Here is a 21,785-nt window from a genome sequence, read left to right on the forward strand (position 1 = left end):
TTTCTGGCATCTAAACCAGGGTTACACCAAAGCCACTAATGAAGGTAACACAGTGCAGATTGTTACATGCCTGCAACCCATAAAGTGAAGCTCATAAAACATAATGCAATATTAACTGCCAGTCATCCCAGTCAATTTGGCATGCGAAGAAGACTTGGTAAGTTTTCGCTGGAAAGAGATTTCTGTCCAATCAAAAATGTTGCACTTGGAGTATCTACTTTTATATACTACAGTGACTAAGTACTATGCTCTAACAAACTGGGCAGGGAGCATGCTACGATATTTCCTTCTCTTAGATAATCTTCTACTGTATCTTAAATGTAATTACAAGTTATGCTAGGTATTAAAACCAGAAAGAAGTATTAGATAATGGGAAAAATTGATCCTAATAGGATGAGAAGTTTCAGCTCAGAAGAAAAAAAACAACTGTGGCCTTGTCTATCATAACTGAACTCAAGTATTACTGTCAAATAAACAGTAACAACATTATATTCATTTAAGGACATTCCTGTGAAATCAAGTGTTTTCCACTTCTAGTAGAAACAGTAACAACCCATACCAAGATGCAAAATAACATGTTGACATTTTATGTCCACAGAATAGCTGATACTCTGAAATTCAAGTTAACTCCTTTCAAATATTACTTTTATAATTTAAAAATATAATTTAATAGTAAAATCTAATAAGATTTTAATTTTATAATCTCACCTTCACTGCAATTTCACCAGCAAGTAAATTCCCATTTCTAAGTTTACAGCAGTATTTTTCAAATATCGATGTAAAAGGGATTTTTTTAGGCTCAGACAGTTTGTCCCCATTTATGTAAGATTTCCAAAGGAAAACTGCATCCAAGCATGCAGTGGGGGAAAGCAGCTGTGCATTCCCCTGCTTTATAACAAACACCCATAGTCTTAAATTCGAGATGAGAGGTTGTAAATGCCTAAAAAGCCACTTGAAGGAAAACATTCTTTTCTCACTTGCACGCCATCTAAATTAGTGAAATAACAGCTTTTAAACTCACAACAGCACTGGCATTGACAGAGGCAGGTTCAGCACTTCCATTCATATCAGAGCTCCTCTCCTTTTTGATCTCTTCAAGGTCAGTAACTGTGCCCGGGCCTTTCTTCTTCTTGAGTTTAGCCAAAATAGAAGATTCTCTCTCTGGAAAGGGAGGCATTTCTTCCAACACTGTAGCCTTACCACAAAAAAGAGGTATTAGTTAAACTTAAGACAAAAAGCCAAACCAGCTTCTGAATCTTTGAAGAGATACACCCTTATAATTGCATAAGGCAAAAGCAGAAGTAATTACCCACAGAAAAAATTACTATTCAGTTTATTGTACAGTGACAGATTGACTGCTTTTTAAAAAAAAATAAAATATTTAAAACTTTCAGAAGTCCTCCCAAAGCAGCTGGTTAAGAGAACAGGAGCATATCACTTTTCTGAAACACTGATATTAAATTAAAAATTAAAATTAAAAAAATTAGATCACAGGAGATCTAATGGCCTTTAAGTCAAGCAGAACTGGACTAGATCCTTGAGTAATCTCTGTGGTTTTACTCAGACCTAAGCATTTATTAACTTTAGTCAAAAGTAAATCTGCTATGCTCTGGTCAGACCTGAGAGCCCCAGGTTAAATCACTGAACTTCTAGAGACAAAAAAATTACACTTTTCCTGACAACCATCAAGTAAAGTCCTCAAAGCAAAGCCCTTTGTTATCTGAATACTGTAGGACCCTGTATTATGCCAACTTTCATTAGCTTCTCAGCTCCAGACTAACACATTTTAAAGGTCGCTTATCTCCCGAAAGCAACAACAACTTTTAATTTAGCTCTAAATTAATGATCACTGCAGCAGAATTAGGTAGACTAAAAGAATCAGCACCCACATTGTAGATCCTTAATCCTGCATTAAGATTTCTGATCAATCAGGTAAGGTTTAGTGGAGTTAACTTGTTGACAGAAGAGTTCTGCATAAAAAATAAAATAATCTTTATACCTACCAATATATCAGTACTAGCAATAGTACTGAGCCTCAAATACTCAACAGCTCTCTGCTGCAGCTCAACATCAGCATTCTTTAGCTGACTGTCACTGCGTAAAACATCTTGAATCGTAGTTTTGATTTCTGGAAACAGGTTCACAAACTTGATGTAGGTAGACAGAAGCAGAGCTCGAGTAGGAACACTACACAGATGAAACTTGGAATGTAGCAAGTTGAACTGGATGAGAGGACTTAAAAATGGGAAGAAAAATAATCTGTTCAGTTTTTGTAGACATGATAACCCTTATTAATGCATTACTAAGAGTTGAATCATTTGTTAACTAGCTTTTAGGAATGCTAAATAGATATTAGATTCTCTACAGAAAGCATTACTACTTCAATTCAGTATTTTACAAGGTGTTTTACCTTGATCTTGGATCACCTGCTATCAGATTTCCAAACTCTCCCAAGATGTAGCCACCTACTTTTACAAGATTCTCATGGCATGCTGGAGCTTGAAGGGCCTGTAGAAACATATTAATAGTAATCAATCTGTAACGTATGAAAAAAAGATCTTTACTGTCACTTCCATGTCCAGTTTCCTCGTCTACTTTCCTGAAAGACCAGACCATGGGTCCAGGCACTACAGAGCACTCATGATAAAAGCATGACAGGTGGTATGACTTCACAGAAGACTCTCTAACCTAAGCTATACTTGCTTAAAAGCACTCTTAGGCTCTTCTAGCAGCACTGTGGACTTTTGAGGACAAACAGCTACCTCAGTTTCCCCTGTTATATCACATGGTGTTCACTTAATTCCTATCTCATTTTGAAAGTGAATTGAAAACAGTTATTCTCACCTCAAAAACAGTCTTTGCTGCATATCCTTGAACATCATCCCTGTTGATGACAATCTGAATAACTCGATACCACACTTCTTCACTGACATAGTCACCAGCAATGCGAATCAGATTCAAGATTGTATCCACATACCAGGTATAATCCACTGCATACTTCTCAGCTAGAATTGCAACTTTCAGAACCTGAATGCACAAAAGAGAATACAGAAGGTTGAGTAGCTTCTGCTGTAAGCTGTGCATTAAGATTTACTTTCATATACACCTAGTGACACTCCACGGTAGCCTAGAAGTCTCAGTTTCAGACGCATCAGCTTGTTCACCTGTTCCCTCAGTTAAGGTAAAAGATGAACATTGAAATGCTGTGCCAGAACACAGCAGTTGCCAGGTACATAGAGTTTTCCCATAATGCATTTAAGTGTGTTGTATCTTTGCCTTTTCAACTGTGTACCTAAGTGATCAAGAGCAATTTATTGAACATTTTTTGTTTGCTATACCATCTAAACCATCACTGAGACAGGATCAAGCAGGAAATTGGAAACCTCTTAAAACAACAAAAAAAAGAAAGGTAAAAGGTGGAAACTCAAGCTAGCAGAGACAAATCAGAGTCACCAAAGTATAGCAGACTTTTTCAGGTCATACTCAGATAACTACATCCTGAAGCAAACAATCAGCTTAGGAGGAGACCTCCACATAATTTATTATCAGTTATATTTACTACTCTTAAAAGAACAGGTCAGTATAAAGGAACAGAATGAAATTCACCTTATCTGCCAAGACAGTGGACACTGTCAACAGCAACCAGATAGTACAAGAAGTAAATCAACTAACATTGTATTCCATATACACTTCTCCAATCAAGAAACCTCAGCACCTAACTAAGCTAAATAACTACTGTAAGTACAAGCCTTGGTTACCATCCTAGGAAGGTCATTAAGTGAGTATTTCAACTTCTACATTTTTATCCCACTGGTAGGAAGGAGATAAGGTCTCTCTTTTAGCAGATTATAAGGTATTGCTTCTGGGAACCCTTAGGCAGAATGTTCTCACAGCATACATAGTATAAAGTTCTACCTACAATAAGCATTTACTACACTAATATTTGAAGTTATTGAACAGTTGACTAGAGTAGGACCCAACCCTCAGATCTAGAGACTGTTTGCTCAGGATTGATAAAATTTACTTTGCTTTTTATATGCAGTGTCCTGAAAGCAAGATCAGTTTTTAAAATTCTTAGTTTCCAAGGTTCTCCCCTGGCCCCCTTTCCCATTAGTTTAACCTAAATTAAGAACACTCTTGGCTATTAGATTACAAACCTAGGGAATTTTTGTTTGTTTCTTTTGGTAGTTTTGTCTGTGGATTTTTTTAAAGCCACCATGAAAAATTATCTCTATCACAGACTATGCAGCATCCTTATCAATAAATGATACTTATGGTACCAAAGCCAGCTATGAAAAAAATAAGGAAAACACAAATAGCTCACAATTTCTTCTCTAATGGAATAATCAGCGGTCTCCAGGTAATTCAGCATTTCAGCCACAATCTGTTGGGCATTGCTTCGGTCACACATTGCGTACAGAAGATCTACAGCTCTCTGTCGTACACTTACATCTCTTTCAGTCTGCAAAAGGACACAGTGAAAGGTCAAGGTGATTTCTTCTTTATTTGGAAAGTACAAGCAACTTAAGAGATGGAACTTACTACAATCCACAGTCAAATTTAAACCAAGTGCATTTTTATCATCTTGCAGATTATGAATGAACTCACATATACCCTTCACATAAGCTATGAGTTTCTCACTGTTCTCAGTTTCTGTCACCTAGAAAGAGGTCACTGGAGTCTCAGAACTTCCTGCTTTTAGATAACACCACAAGAATTCAAATCATGAGGTTTTGTTTCTGTAGCATACATATTCAGATCTGTGAGGGTGCTAAAAGAATGGAGGAGTTTGTATAGAACACTCCAGTATTACCACCCTAAGTAGGGTGAGCTTGTGGTCCACTATGCACTAATCAGCACCACTGGCCATAAATGCACCAGTAATTGGTTGATATTGTTAAATTGTTACCAGGCCAATGGAACAGTAGCTACCTGCAGGTTTAGTGTCAGGCATGCCTTGTAACAACAGAAGCCCAGCTAGAACAGATATGTACACTGAAGTTAGACAAATGTACTATTAGACATTAATACAATTCCAAGCATGAGCTTGGAATAAAACAGTGCTTTTACAAACCCAGGTGCTCAAGTAAATTTATACACATATCAGTCTTACTCTTTTGACTTGTGCTTTGCAACATAAATATGGCCTGGGAACATGTCTTTCTGATTGACTGTCTTTACAATGCTGCAGTGGAACCTGATCTGCTCTTCTGCTTCTCATAAACTACTCCATTGAAGGAACAGTGTCCAATACCAGCAAGACAGTAACAAAACCGTCTCTCCAGCATTCTCAGTTTTTAAATTCCACATTTTTAAGAATTATTCATCCTCAGTCTACAGCTTAAGCAGACACCATAGTGTTACAGGGGTCATAGCTACAAGTATCAGTTTCACCAGCAAGGTGTAGAAATAAACTGCAGTTGACCTCTAATTGCCAGTACAGCAATATTTTGCTGGATCAAAGAAAAAAACTCGAGTAGACTTTGAGAATAACTCATTTGGTCCCCAAGTATTATAACCTTAATTGGAGATGGGGAGATACGTTACTTGGGGCAGTGCAGGAGAGGGTATTGAGGCAGAGGACAAGACAACACTCAAAACCAGATCACACACTTAAATATTTACCTTCAATGCATTGATAACTGTTTCTATGTGTGTTTTCACAGCCTCATGTGAGAATTCAGAGCTGGCAAGCGTGCACATGCTTTCCAGTGCTAGGTAACGCAAATTAGTTTCTCGGTGCTGCAAGAACTGACCTAGCTGGTTACAGGCACGGACTAGTAGATTTGGCTCACTGCACAGAACAGGAGAGAAAGTGAAAGGGTTAAAAGCAATAGGTTTGAGAACACTCAATACAGAATACTATTTTTGCAGTGGAAATTTCTTAAAATGCCTCAAAGTGTCTGCTAGAATGCTTCGCTAGTGAAATGAAAATTCAGACACTGTGAGCAAATAATCTGTGGGATTAGAGCACTGGGGTCAATACAAAACACCAAATAAAGAAGCGGCAAAAACCAAAGCAATAAAAAATATGCTGACAGCAACATAGTTCATTAATACTGTTCAATTCAACTACTGTGGTTGTCTTCCAATCTAGCAAGCAACTTCATATTCTGTTCTCCCCTTCCTCCCACAGTAAAATTCAATTTACTGTTGAAGACAAAGTCACAGGTTTTCATTTCAAAAACCCCCTCTCAGAACAGAAGTGTTCTCACAGCTCACCTGTCATGATGTATAATTAAGCTTATTGCCTCAAACAGGACAGCATTCTTCGCATTTGAGTGTTGTACTTTTTTTGACTTTGGTGGCTCCTGTGCTTTGTTAAGAATAGTTTCCAGGCATTCTGTTAGACGGCCACGTACCGCAGGGTCTTCTGGAGAAGAACAAGCCGTTGGACAACTTCATTTTGCTCAAAACCCTAATCTCATCCTTAGGCCTTTCCCCTTGCTAAGTCTGAATAAACTCAAGTATTCTGATACATTAGAAACATTTACCCTCCCTCAATATACAGTTGGCAAAAGAATTCTAAGCAACAGTTCTATCTGGGTGAGAACAAAAGCCAGATACAATCTGCACTGTAACATATTTCAAGGCTTTAATATAGTTGATAACATTAAAGAATGTTTAAAACAGAAATTGCCACTAGTTTGGAAAATGTCACTGGTTTGACATTTTGTTAAAATTAAAAACAACATAATTCAAAAGGCCACGTAGCTTAGAGCTATCTGAAACACTCAAGAATAAAAACCTCAGCATCCTTGTCTTAAGACAATGTCTTTGCACTCCAAGTTATGGTATAATGCTGCAGCAGAGTAACTCTTTGGAGTCAGTGTACTGCATAAGAGAGTTGGTCACTCCTGTGATTTGTGCATTACCTGGAGGGGGATAGCACTGTAACAGCCTCAGAAGTTTCACAGATAGCCAAGGAGCAGGAACAAAGTAGTATGTGTAGTCCTGAAGATCTGTTGATGCAGAAGTTACAATCTGTAAAATAAATAGCCAGTATGTCAGCTACTGAAGTGATCCACAATCATTAGAAGAAGCCAAAGAACACTGTAGTTCACCTCTGACAGAGGCCTGCAAAACTGCACTAGCAATGTTTAATTCAGTAGATTAATTAGGTGCAAGTTTTCATACTATGAGTATACCATAGGAAACCCTAGTAATAGAAATTCAGTTTTACAGATACAGCAGTCTAGGAAGTTTCTTCCTGAAAGCACACTTGCTTTTCTTAGGCATGAAGATGACCATCTTGTTACACCAGAATGGTTAACTAGAAGCTTGACTTTCTTTGCATCAGCAATTCAAAGACAGATTCAGCCAACAGAAGGCAGTCTGGTGGCTGCTTGTAGGTGAGCTTGGAATTCAAGTGTAGGATGCTATGACAGACTGAACTAAAGAAAGACCGACTAACACCTTCAATAACATCCATACACCAAAGCAAAAAGGAGATGGCTTTCACAAAAGAGGTTAACATGCATAATAAAATGTCATAAGGATTAGACAGACTAGGTTACACAGGAAGCACCCCTCTCCATAGATTTCTTTTCCCTCTTTAATTCTAGGGTAAGCATGAGTTTGGCATTAGCTTTGCTGGGAATAATTCTACCTTATTCTTGCTGCTCAATAATAGACCAGTTATGCACTTCCCTCAGCACTCCCTTGCTTTTAAGTATTAGACAAAATCTTCATATTTCAAAAGAAATTGAATTTCTTTGAACTACAAGTAATTTTGGGATATAAGGCTACATAAATCTGGGTCTAAAATACATTTCTGAAGTAGCATCTTCACATCTTCCACACCTTCTAAAAAGAAAGAAAACAAACCAACAAAAAAACCCCAAAACAGTAACATCAGTTTTCTAGCAAGGAGATGTTAACTTACAGACATGCCCCTCCACTCTTCTCTGCACCTCCTGCCCCTCCTTAACCCCTTACACCCATTTAAAGAATATCAAATGCTTATGATTATTAACCTAGTAGCAGCGCAAAAGAATAGGGAATAGGAAGGTAACTCATGTTGTTAGAAGCTTAGATAAAGTTCAAGTTACAGTCTGTATTTTTGAGGGGTTTGTGCAGAAGTCTGTAGAAACAGTATTTGATCCAACTACTCTTTGGTAACGGAGTGAGGATTAAGCTCAACTGCATCATGAGGATCCTTTCAAACACAAGTCACTGAGAGAGACAGAAAGACACCTTTTTGCTACATAGACTTGGAGCATAGCAGGGGTTACACCAACAAGTTTGGGCAAGCCAAGACAGCTTTCTGTCCAGGTAAGCAACGAGTGTTAAAAGATGTTAGGTGAACCAGCTACATGAAGTGACACTGAATCATCTTCACATTTAACGGTACACTAAACTAATCTGACTCTACAAAGCTGAACAGTAAGCTAACGTGATCTAGAAAGCTGAGTAAATTAATCAACAGTGAAGAATTATCAAGGTTATCATTGGACTCACTCTGCTTAATCTAGACACTGCCAAGGAGACTGAAGTCTTAAACTCTTCTGGGTTCTTCTGTGCCAAAGTGGTGATCAGGCTTGTAGCTGCAGTAACCACACCCTAGAAAAAAAACACATCAAGGAAGCAACACAATTAAATTTTGTATCAGTTTAAGGTGCTACCATTAACACTTTTCATTTCAACTGCTTTTTAAGAATTAACAAAACTAAGTTTATCCCCATGACAAAGCCCTGCATTAAAAAGCCTTTTATTTGGCTAGCAGCTACACTAATTCCACACCTGCAGAATCCAACATGATACTGCCATGCTTGCAGAGCATTTTATGCTATTTTTGTGTTAGTTTTGTCTCATATTTGGATAGTACATCTAAAATAAGAGAGCTGTATTAAAATAAAGCCTGGACACAAATTGTCTTGTTTTACAAGAGAAGTGTGAGCAGAAGTAAGATGCTGCAGATTCATCCAGGAAAAAATTCTCACAACCCAACATAACAGAGGACTTTGTATAACACAAACATTTTATATTACTGAAGACTAAAACACTCTTATTACTGTTGAAGTATGGGTCTTATTAGCCTTACTTTCATAAAGTAACTAGACTGGGGAAAAAAACCCAGTGTCTTTTATCTAGAACAACGGGTCTTTTGAACCAACAAGGTGAGAATGACAACATGAACACCACAGGACAAGAAGTCCAAGGATGGACAAATCAAGTCTTCCATCTTTAGTGCAAGTCTAATCTTAAAATGCCTAGGAAAATTAGTATTACACCTATACAGTATGACTTGGTATGACAAGAATAATTTATTTATAGCCAGAGCAAAAGAAGAACTTGTGCATAGCATTCTTCTATCTCCAAGAAAAAGGTAAACAAAGGTTTGTTAAAAATGAATATACACAGCAACTAAAAAAGGACAAAAACTCCCTCCATTTTCTTCCCAAAGCCTGAAGAAAACAGCAACCCACTTGCTTGAAAGGGTCAAGAATAAATAAATTGTGCATTTAACAGTAGATGTTACATAATTCTCACAATTCATACACACTAGGCCTGAGAAGCACAATGAAGCTGATTTACCAAGTGCTGGTCATTGAGGAGATGCACCACCCTGGATGTCCAGTCTCCCATGGGAACAAGGTCAGGAGAAGTTCTATATAAACGCAGCAAGCATAAAGCAGCACTTTGCTTCACACTATCCATAGTGTCTCTGCAAGACAAATATGGATTTAAAATACAGTGGTTCAGTCACAGCACTACCTGCTGGACAGCATTATGCCAATCTTCAAACTGACTCAGCATCCCTGCCCAGGTCACATCTTTTCAACAGAAGCTGAAACAGAAGTTCACTAAATTCTTCCTATGTTCAAGTATTTGTTCTTAATTTAATCCAGTAAGTTTAACTGGTCAAGTTTTCAACCATTACAAGCGTCTAGTAGCCTCTACAATTATTTGTTACAACTTCAAGTGATATTTCACATCTTTTGATCAGAACTGAAAGTTTATCTCATCTAATCACCAGAAAAAAACTTCTTCCAGACTGACCCAGGTCAAACAGTCAAACAGTCATTCATAACACTGTGTTATGAATGCTACCAAAGCTGGATCTCCTGTATAGAAGATACAAATAGGTCCTGTATATCAGATTCAAATAATTAACTATTCAACAGCTTCAGTACCTATATCTAGCATGCAAGTCTGCTATCAGCAAGCATGCAAACCACAAATCTATTCACCTCGCCATCTCTGCTGCTGGCACAGAAACAGACTATTTTAAGAGCAGCATGCTAATATTCTAGTTCAGTGAACTCCCTGTCACAAAGTAGACAATTAAGCATTTTGTGTGCAGCACAAACAACAGCTATAAAATGTACAGAGCATTACCACTAAAAGTTTTAAGAGCCCGGTTTACAGTGTGCAATCCTGATTAAATGTTTAGAAACCTCCACATCCTCGAAAATTCAGCCCACCTATTCTTCATGAATTTATCACTTTTCCATGAGATCAAATTGTATCTCAGTTAAAAACCACAAAACAAAACAAACCCACAAACCTATTCGTCCCCTGCTTCCAATTTATACTCAAGTCAAGAGAGCTACACTGAAGCTGCAAATGTAACTGACAATGCTCATTCTGCACAGGCCACTTAGATAGGACATATGTACACATACGTATTTAATATATATTATCTTAGAAATGCAGAAGGAATGAGATCCTGAAGAACATAAACAGAGCCACAAGTCTAAGTTCAAACAAGTCTGAACTGAAGGTGCCATGCTCTGTCTGCAGTTGGTGACCTTAAGTGAAATTTTTGGAACTTTTTAAGGTTATCTTATTAAAACCCATGACTCATCCCTGCAGTGTTGTCTCCACTGTGCTACATGGAGAATAGCATCTGGCAAGGGCAGTGCTTGACATTTAGAGTATTAATACAGTTCTTATGCCACATGTCACTTTTTATATTAATGTAAGACATTAAGTTTGTTATAAAACAAGATCCATGCATATTCTAAAATATTTCATATCCATAAGAGTCTAAATGCACTGTTTACACTTGGACATTTTAAGTTTCAATAAATACATTAGCCCTAGAATCACAAGTTTGACTTCACATTTACTTAACTACAGTTTCAGACATTTGCCAGGTCTGTTTAGAAACCTCTAGCTAGTTACACAAATTGCTGCTTACATGGCTAGCAGAGGAAGCAAGAAAGCCCACAAACCAATAATGTGTTCCTTATGAAGTCAGTACATTTAAATAAGAGCTTCAGTTTATAAAAAAAATTGTAGCATAAACATCTATTCAGGTTCATTTATTTCTTTCTTTCATCAGGAGAGGCAACGAAACTAAAACACACATTTCAGGGGTGTTTATTACCACACGTTTATACAGAACAAAAAACAGATCAGAACAAAGCTGCAAAAGCCTATGCAAGATACTGACAGTCTTAATTTCCATGTATTTCAACACACCTACAAGCAACTCCATACTCAGTTAAGTCAAAGTACCTGCAGCCACTGGAAACTCTCACTCTACTGTAAGCCCAGGGCTGTACAGCTCTAAGCATGGATTAAGCTGCTGCAATGCAAGTGAGTTGCTGAAAAGGTTTATTGGTATTGTACTTGAGAGAAGCATCTCATACTCACCCAGCCACAAGTATTTTTGGAATTTCTCCAGCAAACGCTTCCGCCATCTCCCTGCTGCCCACGTTAGCAATACAATGCAGAGCAAGCCCCATGAAGGTGGGGTTTCGGCTGGCCAGGTCATTCTTGATTGCATTGTTTATTAAGCGGATCAGCTCACTGTTAGAGTTCACTAGGACAGAGATGAAGAGATATCCCTGGGAGTCAGAAAAAAGCAAAACGAAAATTTATGTTAGTTGACTTAAATTCTGCTTTCTGTTAATGACACAGGTCATTCTTTGAGACATACAGTTCTCCTCCAATACTATATGGGCAGAAACAGAAATTTAGATAGAGCAAAGGATAGAAAGATTAAGTAAACAAAAATTTAAGTTCAGCGTTACCCTAATTTATCTGTTTTTAAATGTTTCATCAGTCTATTTCAGCTTACACTCAAAGTACCATTTTAGATGAATGGAGGCAAATCAAGAATTCGGTTTATTATTCAGACACTAGTATGTTACACACATCTGATAAACACAACCTTAACTAGGAAGACAGAAAGAAATATACTGAAAATTAAAAGTTTATTTACCTTTTAATGCAAGAGTCAAGGCAGTTTCTTAACAAGAGTAATAATTTTATGCAGAGTACACATTTAGTTTTTGCAATTAGTTCAAGGCTCCCTGGGTACAAAAGTGTTTAGATTTCAGAATCACTGCCAGAGCCAAAATAAGGTTTTAAGCCAGTGCGGGAGGAATGAAGCAAAGTCCTCTACAGACTCTAGAGCTGAGGCAGGATATTAGACAGACCAGCTTATCTTTCATAGAGCCCAAGTTACTCACAATCTGTTTCTCTGTATATCTATTGGAACTGAGCAGGTTTACAGCCTCCATGTGACCAAAGTCAATGTCATGGCCCAGAAGAAAGATGAAAAGTAGTTTGCAGACATATTTTTTCTTACTGTAACCATCCAGAGCCTTGTCACCTGAAAAGTAAGGAAATAAACAACAATTAAGCCTATGTTATGCCTATACTTGGTTCTACCCCCTCCTCAGTGGAAGTGAGGAACCTCATCCTATTGTACAGCAACAAGACTTACATTTGCACCTAGTAATTAACATTGGTATTTAATTCCGTATGTATTGCCCCACAGAAGAGGGACAAATTGAGGGTTCAGCTACTGCAGTACTTGAATTTCACAAATTTAAAATTTATTTCAGCTGTTATTCACTCTACAGTGAACAAAATGCTAAATACATTCCTTTATCTCCAACCTAAAGGACTATAAGTCTTTATATAATTTTGTGCTAAACAAATTCAAGTTACCACAAATCATCATCATCAGATGTCAGACAATCAAACAACTTGTGGGTTTTAAAAAAATTATTCCCAGTCACAGAACACAGGTAGCCGAAAACCTGAAGATTCTTTTGTTAATTACATTTACCATTCATTATCTATATCCTAAAGAATGGTCATGAAATAATCCTATCAGCTGGTCCCTGAATTATCCTGCAGTATCCTTAAAGTATGATCTTACTAAGAGGCAGTGCATATATGTTTGCTCAGTTGAGATTTTGCTGTTTCTCTTAAGAACAGCTATGCCTTTCAGACACATGTTCTCTTCTTAAACCAGTTATCAAACCTTTATTGCAGTAACAGGTCTTGATGCATGTTCTCAAGTGCACCACTGTAGAGAATTCAGTAGCAACAAAAAAACCCCCAGCAAGATGTTTTAGAAAGACAGAGTGACAGATGTATATCCCAAAGACATGAAATGAAATTACCATGAGAACTTTAAAGTGTTTGTAGATTGCAAGTATTTCCAGGTGTTTCAGTTTTAGAAGAAGAATGCACCCTAAAGAGGTTTGGCCTTACGTTGCAGAATTGCTGTATTTTAGAAGCTTGTAAAAGCGACATGGAGCAGTACAGCTCACAGTTAGTCAGGCAGATCACTGCTTTTCCTGAAGGAAAGAACTGCACAGGAACATACACTGTCTGCATTACATTCTCTCCCTACCTCAAATCAGGAGATAAAAGAATACCCAGTAAATTAGCAAAGCCTGAATGCTAGATAGTTGAGTCAGGGTAGCAAACTTTTGATAGATGCTGCTGCTTAAAAGGCTGTATAAGCTCCTTAGCCTCAGCATTCTGGGCCCAGAATAACTAGTCTGTCACATCAATGTGTATTCCTTAGAGATGGGCAAGTTCAGCCAGAACAGCATTGTATACAATAAAGTTTCCATAAGATATCCCTTACTCATCATCTTTGCAAATAAAAGCTCTGTCAGGATTTTTTTTTAAAACTTCAGATTTATGTAATAGGCAGTTAAATATATAATAATCTTAAATAGTACAGAAGTTTTTCCTTCTTCCTACTCATCCACTGATACAGAGGGATGCTAAATTTCTCACGCACATGAATCTACAGTTCCCATAGATTTCATATTACATTCAATGATTTTTTTTTTCTTTTAACTGGCACAGACAGTGTTTCAGTTGCCAACAAAAAGCTTCACCTTAAAGCTATTTTTATGCTGTGCAAAGAGAAGTTGTCTTCAGGTCTGTACTATGGAAGCCAATACATGTCACATTTTACTTAGATACAGGCAGCAGCATTACTGAAGATACCCATGACAGTGAAATCCTGCTACATTGGATCCTGTCAAGATCCTCTGACCACAGCCAGCTCTGCAGAAAGATGCTCAAAGACATGTTTTCTTCAAGTGGCATTCACAGTTTGCTGCCATAAGGCTATTTTCCTGATGACTCAGCAAACCTATGTAAGGCATTTTGCCTTACTAGACATCCAAATTACTATTGGAAGAAGCAGAGTGAAACATCCAAGGTGGAAGGGGTTTTTTCCTTTTTTGGAAGCAATATGGTCAGAGGAAAGAGCAGATATCCAACTATGTCTGCCTACCTGCTGTGGCCTTCAAACTATGGCTTAAGCAGCAAAGGAATAAAGTATTTTGTATTTACAACATAAATACTTCCTGCTATCCTATTTTCCCAAATGGCACTCAAGAGCAGAAGTTCTTCCTATCCCATCATGATAGGGAGATGCAGATCAAAGATACCTTTCCCTAGGAGAGGCAAGGAAAAAAGAAACCAAACAAAACCCCATAGGAAAAGGTAGAGCGACAGTTTTAGCTTTCTAACGTTTTTTTCAGCTGCTTAAGAAGAGTTTGTAGATAAAATTTGATTTAATCAGTCACCTACATGAGATGGAAGGAAAAGAAACAATCAGTGAATAAACCAGTAGGGTCTCTGAGATAGGCAACAGAAAGTAACTTTTACATGAACTTTACCAGAAGTGAAAACACCCCAACCAGTCTCCAAGACCAAGTTCCCAGCAGGTCGAGAGGTTGAATTGCAGCTGCCCATTAGTGTACAATGCACCAGCAACATACAGAAGTCACAAGTATAAAACTCAATCTCTTTATCTTCTCAAATTACTCTGGTGTTGACTTTGTGAGACCAGAAGAGAAGCAGGCATACAGAATACTGGAACCCAATTGCTTAACGAAGAACATCAGCAGATGAAAGTATGAACCACATCAACTTTCACAACAAACTATTTGTCATGGTTTGGAAATTCCTTTTAGGTTTAGGACACAGCTATTTAAAGTACTATATCATTCCAAGACAACAATATTTTAAGAGCTCAGATTAGGAAGGTCTTTGGATCTTGGGATATTTGAAGAATTTTTGATGGAAGCTATGCCAGGCAATTAAACTCAAAACTCAAGCACTACTTGACTAGAAAGCAGTTTCCTTCTCCACCATGTGGTATCAAAGAACAATATTGTAAAATCAGTACCTGAAACAACAATTCAGATAACAGAAAAAATAGTACACTGACTGCTTCAAAACCTTCTGTCCCTTGTACACAGCACTGAAGGCAGTGTGACAGTTCTCAATAACATGCAAGCTTATGAACTAAGCCAAATAATTACTAGAGCTCTTCAAAGTGTTATTAGTTCCCAGCAATAAGAGAATAGTCTCTTTTAAAATTTTATTATTTAATTATCCAAGCAATTTGAAAAAAGAGCAGTGCAGTCAAAGATCTCGCAGTAATTGTCTAACTCGAACTGTGTTTCGAAGAAGTCTGTGATTCAGATTTTTATTGAAATTTTAACTATTCCTCTCCCTCCTGTGTATCATTTACATAGAGTTATAAAGGTTCTATTTTAAACATTAATAACCAGTCTCATTGCTTAAGTATGTGCTAAAATAGTACAGCTTCCCCCAGCCTCAAGCAAACATCCAAACAAGAGCAGAAGGAAATGTCACATGTTCTGTTATCTTTATTGCAATGCACAATCATTTCTTTTAACTCAGCTCATTTTCAAACGCTTTCAGGAACATTTGCAAGTACTGCAAATCAAGTCAGCAGAAACAGGAAGCATTCACAACACATGTCAGCAGGTTTTGAGCACAGTGGGCATTTCAAAGACTACTTCCTTTCCCTGAAAAGTTTATTGGTCATTTTTTTAAGAAAGAAATTATTAACAGCTGATCAACAAATAGTACTATTAAGAAATAATTACTACTTCCACATTTCTGTGCATCACCTCCCTAGCACTGTCACACAACTTTTGGTTTTCATGGCTCATACAAATCTTTCACACGGGCCTCTAAAAAGGAGGAAAAAAGGCACAAAAGCCTTATGAGTATTATTTGGACCACAAATTAAAAACCAGCATCTGCTTTTGAATCTAACTCAGTATAGGTAAAAACCAGTCTGGGGCACAGTTACTAAATCTGCTACCAGCCAGAGGGGTCAAGAAAGCAGTTGGGATGTTTGCTGGGGGGTAGGAGATAAGGAAGCCGGACAAGTCAAATCTCACTAGCTTTCAGATGGCTGATTGCTGCCTTAAAAACGTAGCTTTTAAAACCACAGTAATGGCCTGTGCAAAACAGAATGGACAACACTGTTTCTTTGCATTCGGTGTGCTTCCTTCCTAGGCTGACACTGACCCCTGCTCATGCAGCTGGCAGCAATCCAAGGATATACTGTATCAGAAGGCCACCCCTAGCTTAGAGGCTAAGTGAATTTACTTTTTATGAACGTAGCTACACTTTGAGACAAGATCTGTACTTCTGTAAGAGTGCCAGTCCAAGCTCTCTACATCAAACACTGAGTATTTGTGGTAGACAACCCATACAAATTAATAAACTACTACCTAATTACCATACTACTACTGCCACTAGAACAGAGTAGTACTAGAGCAGCCTTACAACTCAGGTCCTATTTGAAGCCTGATTTTACTTTCAACAATTCAGTTTGACAGTGAAGACACTATTATTTTACTGTCTGATTGCCTTCATACATCTCCTTAGATGATCAGAAGACTGCGATTAACCAGACCCATCTTAAATACAAAGACCACGCTTTCACAGGCCGTCAGGAAAGCAATTTACTGTTACACAGCTCCTGTTTAAAACAGGTACTTAGAGGTTTATCTTAACTTCCTCCAAAGAGTTACCACATATTTTGGGACAACAGAGAAGACTTGCTTGAATATGGAAAAACAAGTCAGCTGAAGTAACAAAAAACCCCAACCAAAACAACCAAAACCCAGAGATTAACAACTGACATCGGAGCACTTTTGCACGAGTCAAAATGAAGATACAACAGCACGTCTAAAATCTAGCAGCCACTGTTGTAACACAAACAGCAATCAGAACAAAATTAAATTCTAATGCCAGATAAGGAAAAAAGTCTGAATCAAGCAAACAACAAAGCTCCTTTGCCTGCAGAAACACCCTATAGAGTTGTGGGCTGTTTCATAAACACACAAATTCTAGTCTGAGATATCAAAGTGATACACTTTAATAAACTGGTTATTTTTTCACTCACAAAGCAACTACTGCTCTGACAGTCAGAATTCCAGTTTGGCTCACACATGGGAGCAAAATCAGCTTACAGTCTGAATACATAAAATAAAAGGAATAGCATTTCTCCACTTCACATTTAACTTCTACAACTTCTGCTTTATCACACTGGTGTCATTTCTCTCTATTACATTCTTATCTCAGTTAATGCAGAAGCATTTAAAGCAACTGTCAAGGACACACCGGCCTCAGCAATGAGGCTTCCTCATGCATCAACAAGAGACAAAGTCACCTTAAGTACAGAGATTCTAAATTCCTGCTGAGCTTGGTGCACAGAAGCTACATTAGAATCCAAAGCCAAGGCATATGTTCCATCAATTCAAGAAAAGTATTGCTTTTCCAGAGATGCATAGTCTTATCCCAGTCTGTTAAATACAAGGGTATTTTAAATAGCAAGTTATCCAAATATAAGGCAGGTAACAGGCTTGACAGCTACTTGGACAATAGAACAAAAGTAGAAATACTCAGCCTTTTCTGTAATAGTATAAGAATATATCTTGCAAGTTAAATGGGATGTGGGTCCAGATATTAAAACAGAGTGTGCTGAAGCATGCAGAGATCCAGAGATATACCAGTCTCTTATGCTGTCAAGAAAGAAACTTATCTATGTCAGGAGGTCTTGCTTCTTACTCGGACCCTTCCCTGGTTACAGCAATGTAGTCAGTCCAACAGCTGCATCTTTGGCCAGGCAGGGCCAGTAACCCAGGACACCAGCATTCACCATAACTGTTTGACAGGGGACTCCATCTTAAGTTCACAATCACACATTTCTCTTAATCCAAACTGTTTAAAAACATTTTTTAAAGTCAGAGCTACATTAAAAGAAACTGGGTTAAACCAATAATAAAATGCATATGAAGATCTCTTTATTTTTATATAGCCCTTTTGCAAGGAACAACCACAGGTCCATGTGGGACTTCTGCAGCAGAGAGATACACAGCTATCAGCTTCTCACACTTTTAAGGCAGTTACACAACAAGCTGTCTAAACTCAGCTTCTTCCAAATTGTGACATTTACGGTTTTGGTTTTGTTCAGGCTACATCGAGTTACTGTCTTAAGTAAGATTTTCCACCCAAAATCCATAGAGATTTAGTAATAAAGTAACCATAATGAAGATCAGCTATGTGAAGGTTTAGTCATCTTTCACTCAAGCTACTGAATGAGCTTATACTGATACTTTTTCAAAACTATTTAAATAATTCTTAAAGGATGCTACACCAGGTATGCAGGTTAAAGTTATCACACTACTTTGCTGAAAGCACCTCCATTCTCTGATCATTGCTTGATCAGAGGTTTTGCACAGCCAGAGACTGATCATTTCTCCCTTGCTTCATGAGTTAGCAGAGAAGAATTCTCTGCTCATGTACTTTTAACTATTTCTGTACTTAAGTCACAAAATACCTCGCAAAACTTGCTATTCTGACAGAATTCATTTCACTTGTAGTTTCATCCTGCCAAGCTTTCTTAAAGCTAGAAATACAGTGGCTCATACTGCTGCATTTATAAAGACATTCACAGAAAAGAACAGTGGAGACTAGCTCTACCATGGGTAAGGCAGCCATTCACCAGAGGTGACATTAGCAGCCTTCTGAATATACATTCATAGACTCTTCACAGGGCAAGACTCAGGATAACTGGCCTTGACAAAACACTGAACTGTGTGTCAGTGTTCATTCTGTAATCCCCATGCAGGATTTACTGCACTTTACCAGTAAGTGCACTTGCAAGGCATAAATATAATTAGCATTAACTTTAAAGGCTGCATTGACTGCTGTGGTGCCCAAACAATTCACAGCTTCATTTTTTTCCCCGACATGTACATTCACAAAAGTTAGAGGGTGCAGATGGACCCAAAGGCACTTTCACTTGTGTTACTCAAAACGTGTAAACCATCATTTTTTCTAGAATACTTAGCTTTCACATGGATTAAAGGTTTCAATATAGCTTCCCTATTTCATCTTGAAGAATAAAGCTTTTCACATCAGGTGAAAACATGAGAAGTTGGGCAGCAAGTGAGATCCAACTGCTGCTACCTAAAGTGGATTATTTAATAGATTTGATCACAAACACTAAAAACTGGACTACCCTGCAAGTCAGTAATTAGACAGCCTTAACCACTACAAATTTGTCTGCAATTCCGTTGCATTGCTTTAGACCAGCAGATTTAACTCTAGCAGTGAAGAGAGCAGGTCTGACAGATGTTCATGCTTTAAGTACTCTTGAACATACAGTAGGCAGCAAAAGGAGCTTCAATAACTTTCTTTTTTTACGCCTTTTGAAATTTTCAGACCTTCACTGCTAACTGAAGACTTATCCTGATGAAAACTTCCAGTTTCATTAGTGAAAATTTGGTTAGGTTTTACAAACAAACTAAAGCTTGCCTATTAATCAAATCAAGATAGAAAAAGTAGTATAGCCTAAAGTTAAGTTGCTGAAAGAACCAGATTTCTGTGTTAGTGTGACTACAGCAAGGCTTCCAGCTAGGCATTCACCTCTAGGTGTTCCTGATGATGCAAGGGCATAGGTGGAGTAACTGTTAATATATCTTTATAAAAAAACCTGTCCTGTTTGAACAGCTAAGTAAAGAATTTAGGTGTTGAAATAAATTTCAGCAACAGCTCATAACCAATAATCTTGCTATCTGACAGCAAGTAGTTCTAAAAACAGACCAAGAGAAAACAAGCAGTCCTTGTGCAGTATCTTCCAGATTAATCAACTTAATGAAATTGGTTGAAAGATAAAGTAACATGAAACTTTGATTAAATTCTTATGATACAGAAATTCCTAAACAATTTTTAATTAAACTCAGCCTCTTTATCTGAAAAATATCTTTAAATCATATCTTTAATTTGCCTAATATAGATTTTGCCTGGAGATTAAACTGTTTTATTTAAAAGTTACACCTTTATGCTTAAATTTACTAGGTAATAAGAGGATCCACTTTGATCATACAGCTGGAATTAAAAAAAAACAGTTGTTATTCTTCTATGCAGGTTCCTAATAGACCCTTGAACTACCTCCTAACTGCTCAGTGTGCATGCATACTTTGCACATGAAGGTAGTATCCACTGGTCACTGGAAAACAGACACAAGTGGTCACTGTGACTGGAAAATGGACAGAAAAGTTTTATTCTTGGAATGGGTAATGAAGAGTAAGTCTGTACAACAGACAATGCAAAGCCTGCTACTTCTGGCAAAACATCAGTGTTATATGAAAGTTTTGCAATGAAAAGAAATTAAAAAACAACATGACATCAGAAAGAGGTAGCTAAATGAAAGCTCCTTTTTTTATTTGATCTAGAAAAATAGCTGTTGCAATTTCATTAGTTACCCTATGACTGAAGTCACCAATCTGCACAAAGTATACTGAAATTTCTAAGAGAAAAATGTTAGTACAGAAGCATGTTATGGTTTCTAATTCAGAATAATTTCTTAACCTTTCTTGAATGCCTTGCACTGTGGTTAACTTTCCCCTTCTAAGCTGTTGTTGACACTTGTGTTTTTACAGCTCTTCATATGCCTTTAAGTGACATAGCACTTAAAAGGTAGCAACAGATCACATGGAGCTCAGGAAAGTTATTTGTTAATGCACTGAGTATTCCAAATAGATATGCTAGTCTAAGTCAGGATAGCTACCTAAGGTAAATGAGTTTAATACAAATACAGCAAACTCTAAAGCCACATATATGACCTCCATGTTGCCCTGCCTTATCTAACTGCACACATAGCCTTGTATCTATTTAAACAGAACTTGCCACAGTCACTACTGCTGGAACTCCACTTAAAAGCATCCAAACTACCCCTCAGAATCTTTAAAATTTGAAACCACATACACAACTTGAATACAGTTAAGAGACGAGTTTTACCTTGTACTGTTTAAAAATGAATTGCTGCCTTTTGGAATTAGTTACTGCATATCCTTTCTTTATATGAATCATTTGTACTGCTGATGCTTGTTGTCAAGATGTATAGCTTCATCAACTACACATTTTAATCTTAATTCTACCAAAAGACAGCCTAACCCACTACTGCCATAAAGGGATCGGGGCAGAAGACAGAGGAAGGAAGAGAAGTTTAAGCAGATTCTGTTTTATTGGAAATAACCACATCCATGCACATATCTTAAATTATTCACATCCTCACAGTCTTCTGGAAGCCAACAGACTGAGTAGTCACACGGTTGGGAGGCAAAGTATTAGAAATAGTTTGTGAACATTAGCCCAATTCTTCGATATAGGAAGGAGTTTGCTTTTGTTATGGTCAAGAATCACAGGTCTGTCAGAATGTTCTGTAGTCAAGA

At 37.5% G+C, this 21,785-nt stretch overlaps 1 protein-coding gene across 4 annotated transcripts in view; it reads right to left on the reverse strand.

The window, feature by feature from the left end:
* Positions 1-21,785, reverse strand: part of AP2A2 (adaptor related protein complex 2 subunit alpha 2) — a 48,621-nt gene that overhangs the window by 13,439 nt on the left and 13,397 nt on the right. For 2 of the 4 annotated variants that reach the window (XM_032689983.1, XM_032689981.1), the window contains exons 3-14: positions 12,426-12,568; positions 11,605-11,798; positions 9,538-9,667; positions 8,461-8,562; positions 6,876-6,984; positions 6,223-6,370; positions 5,626-5,794; positions 4,325-4,462; positions 2,845-3,027; positions 2,411-2,508; positions 2,004-2,235; positions 1,022-1,195 (exon numbers count right to left, since the gene is read on the reverse strand). In XM_032689983.1, coding sequence (XP_032545874.1) covers positions 1,022-1,195; positions 2,004-2,235; positions 2,411-2,508; positions 2,845-3,027; positions 4,325-4,462; positions 5,626-5,794; positions 6,223-6,370; positions 6,876-6,984; positions 8,461-8,562; positions 9,538-9,667; positions 11,605-11,798; positions 12,426-12,568 — 1,820 coding nt within the window. Of the gene's footprint in view, positions 1-1,021; positions 1,196-2,003; positions 2,236-2,410; positions 2,509-2,844; positions 3,028-4,324; positions 4,463-5,625; positions 5,795-6,222; positions 6,374-6,875; positions 6,985-8,460; positions 8,563-9,537; positions 9,668-11,604; positions 11,799-12,425; positions 12,569-21,785 lie in introns of all 4 variants that reach the window. The other 2 variants (XM_032689982.1, XM_032689980.1) reach the window with 1 other exon arrangement.

This window comes from Chiroxiphia lanceolata, chromosome 6, assembly GCF_009829145.1.
Source record: "Chiroxiphia lanceolata isolate bChiLan1 chromosome 6, bChiLan1.pri, whole genome shotgun sequence".
In the NCBI taxonomy this organism is placed as follows: domain Eukaryota; kingdom Metazoa; phylum Chordata; class Aves; order Passeriformes; family Pipridae; genus Chiroxiphia; species Chiroxiphia lanceolata.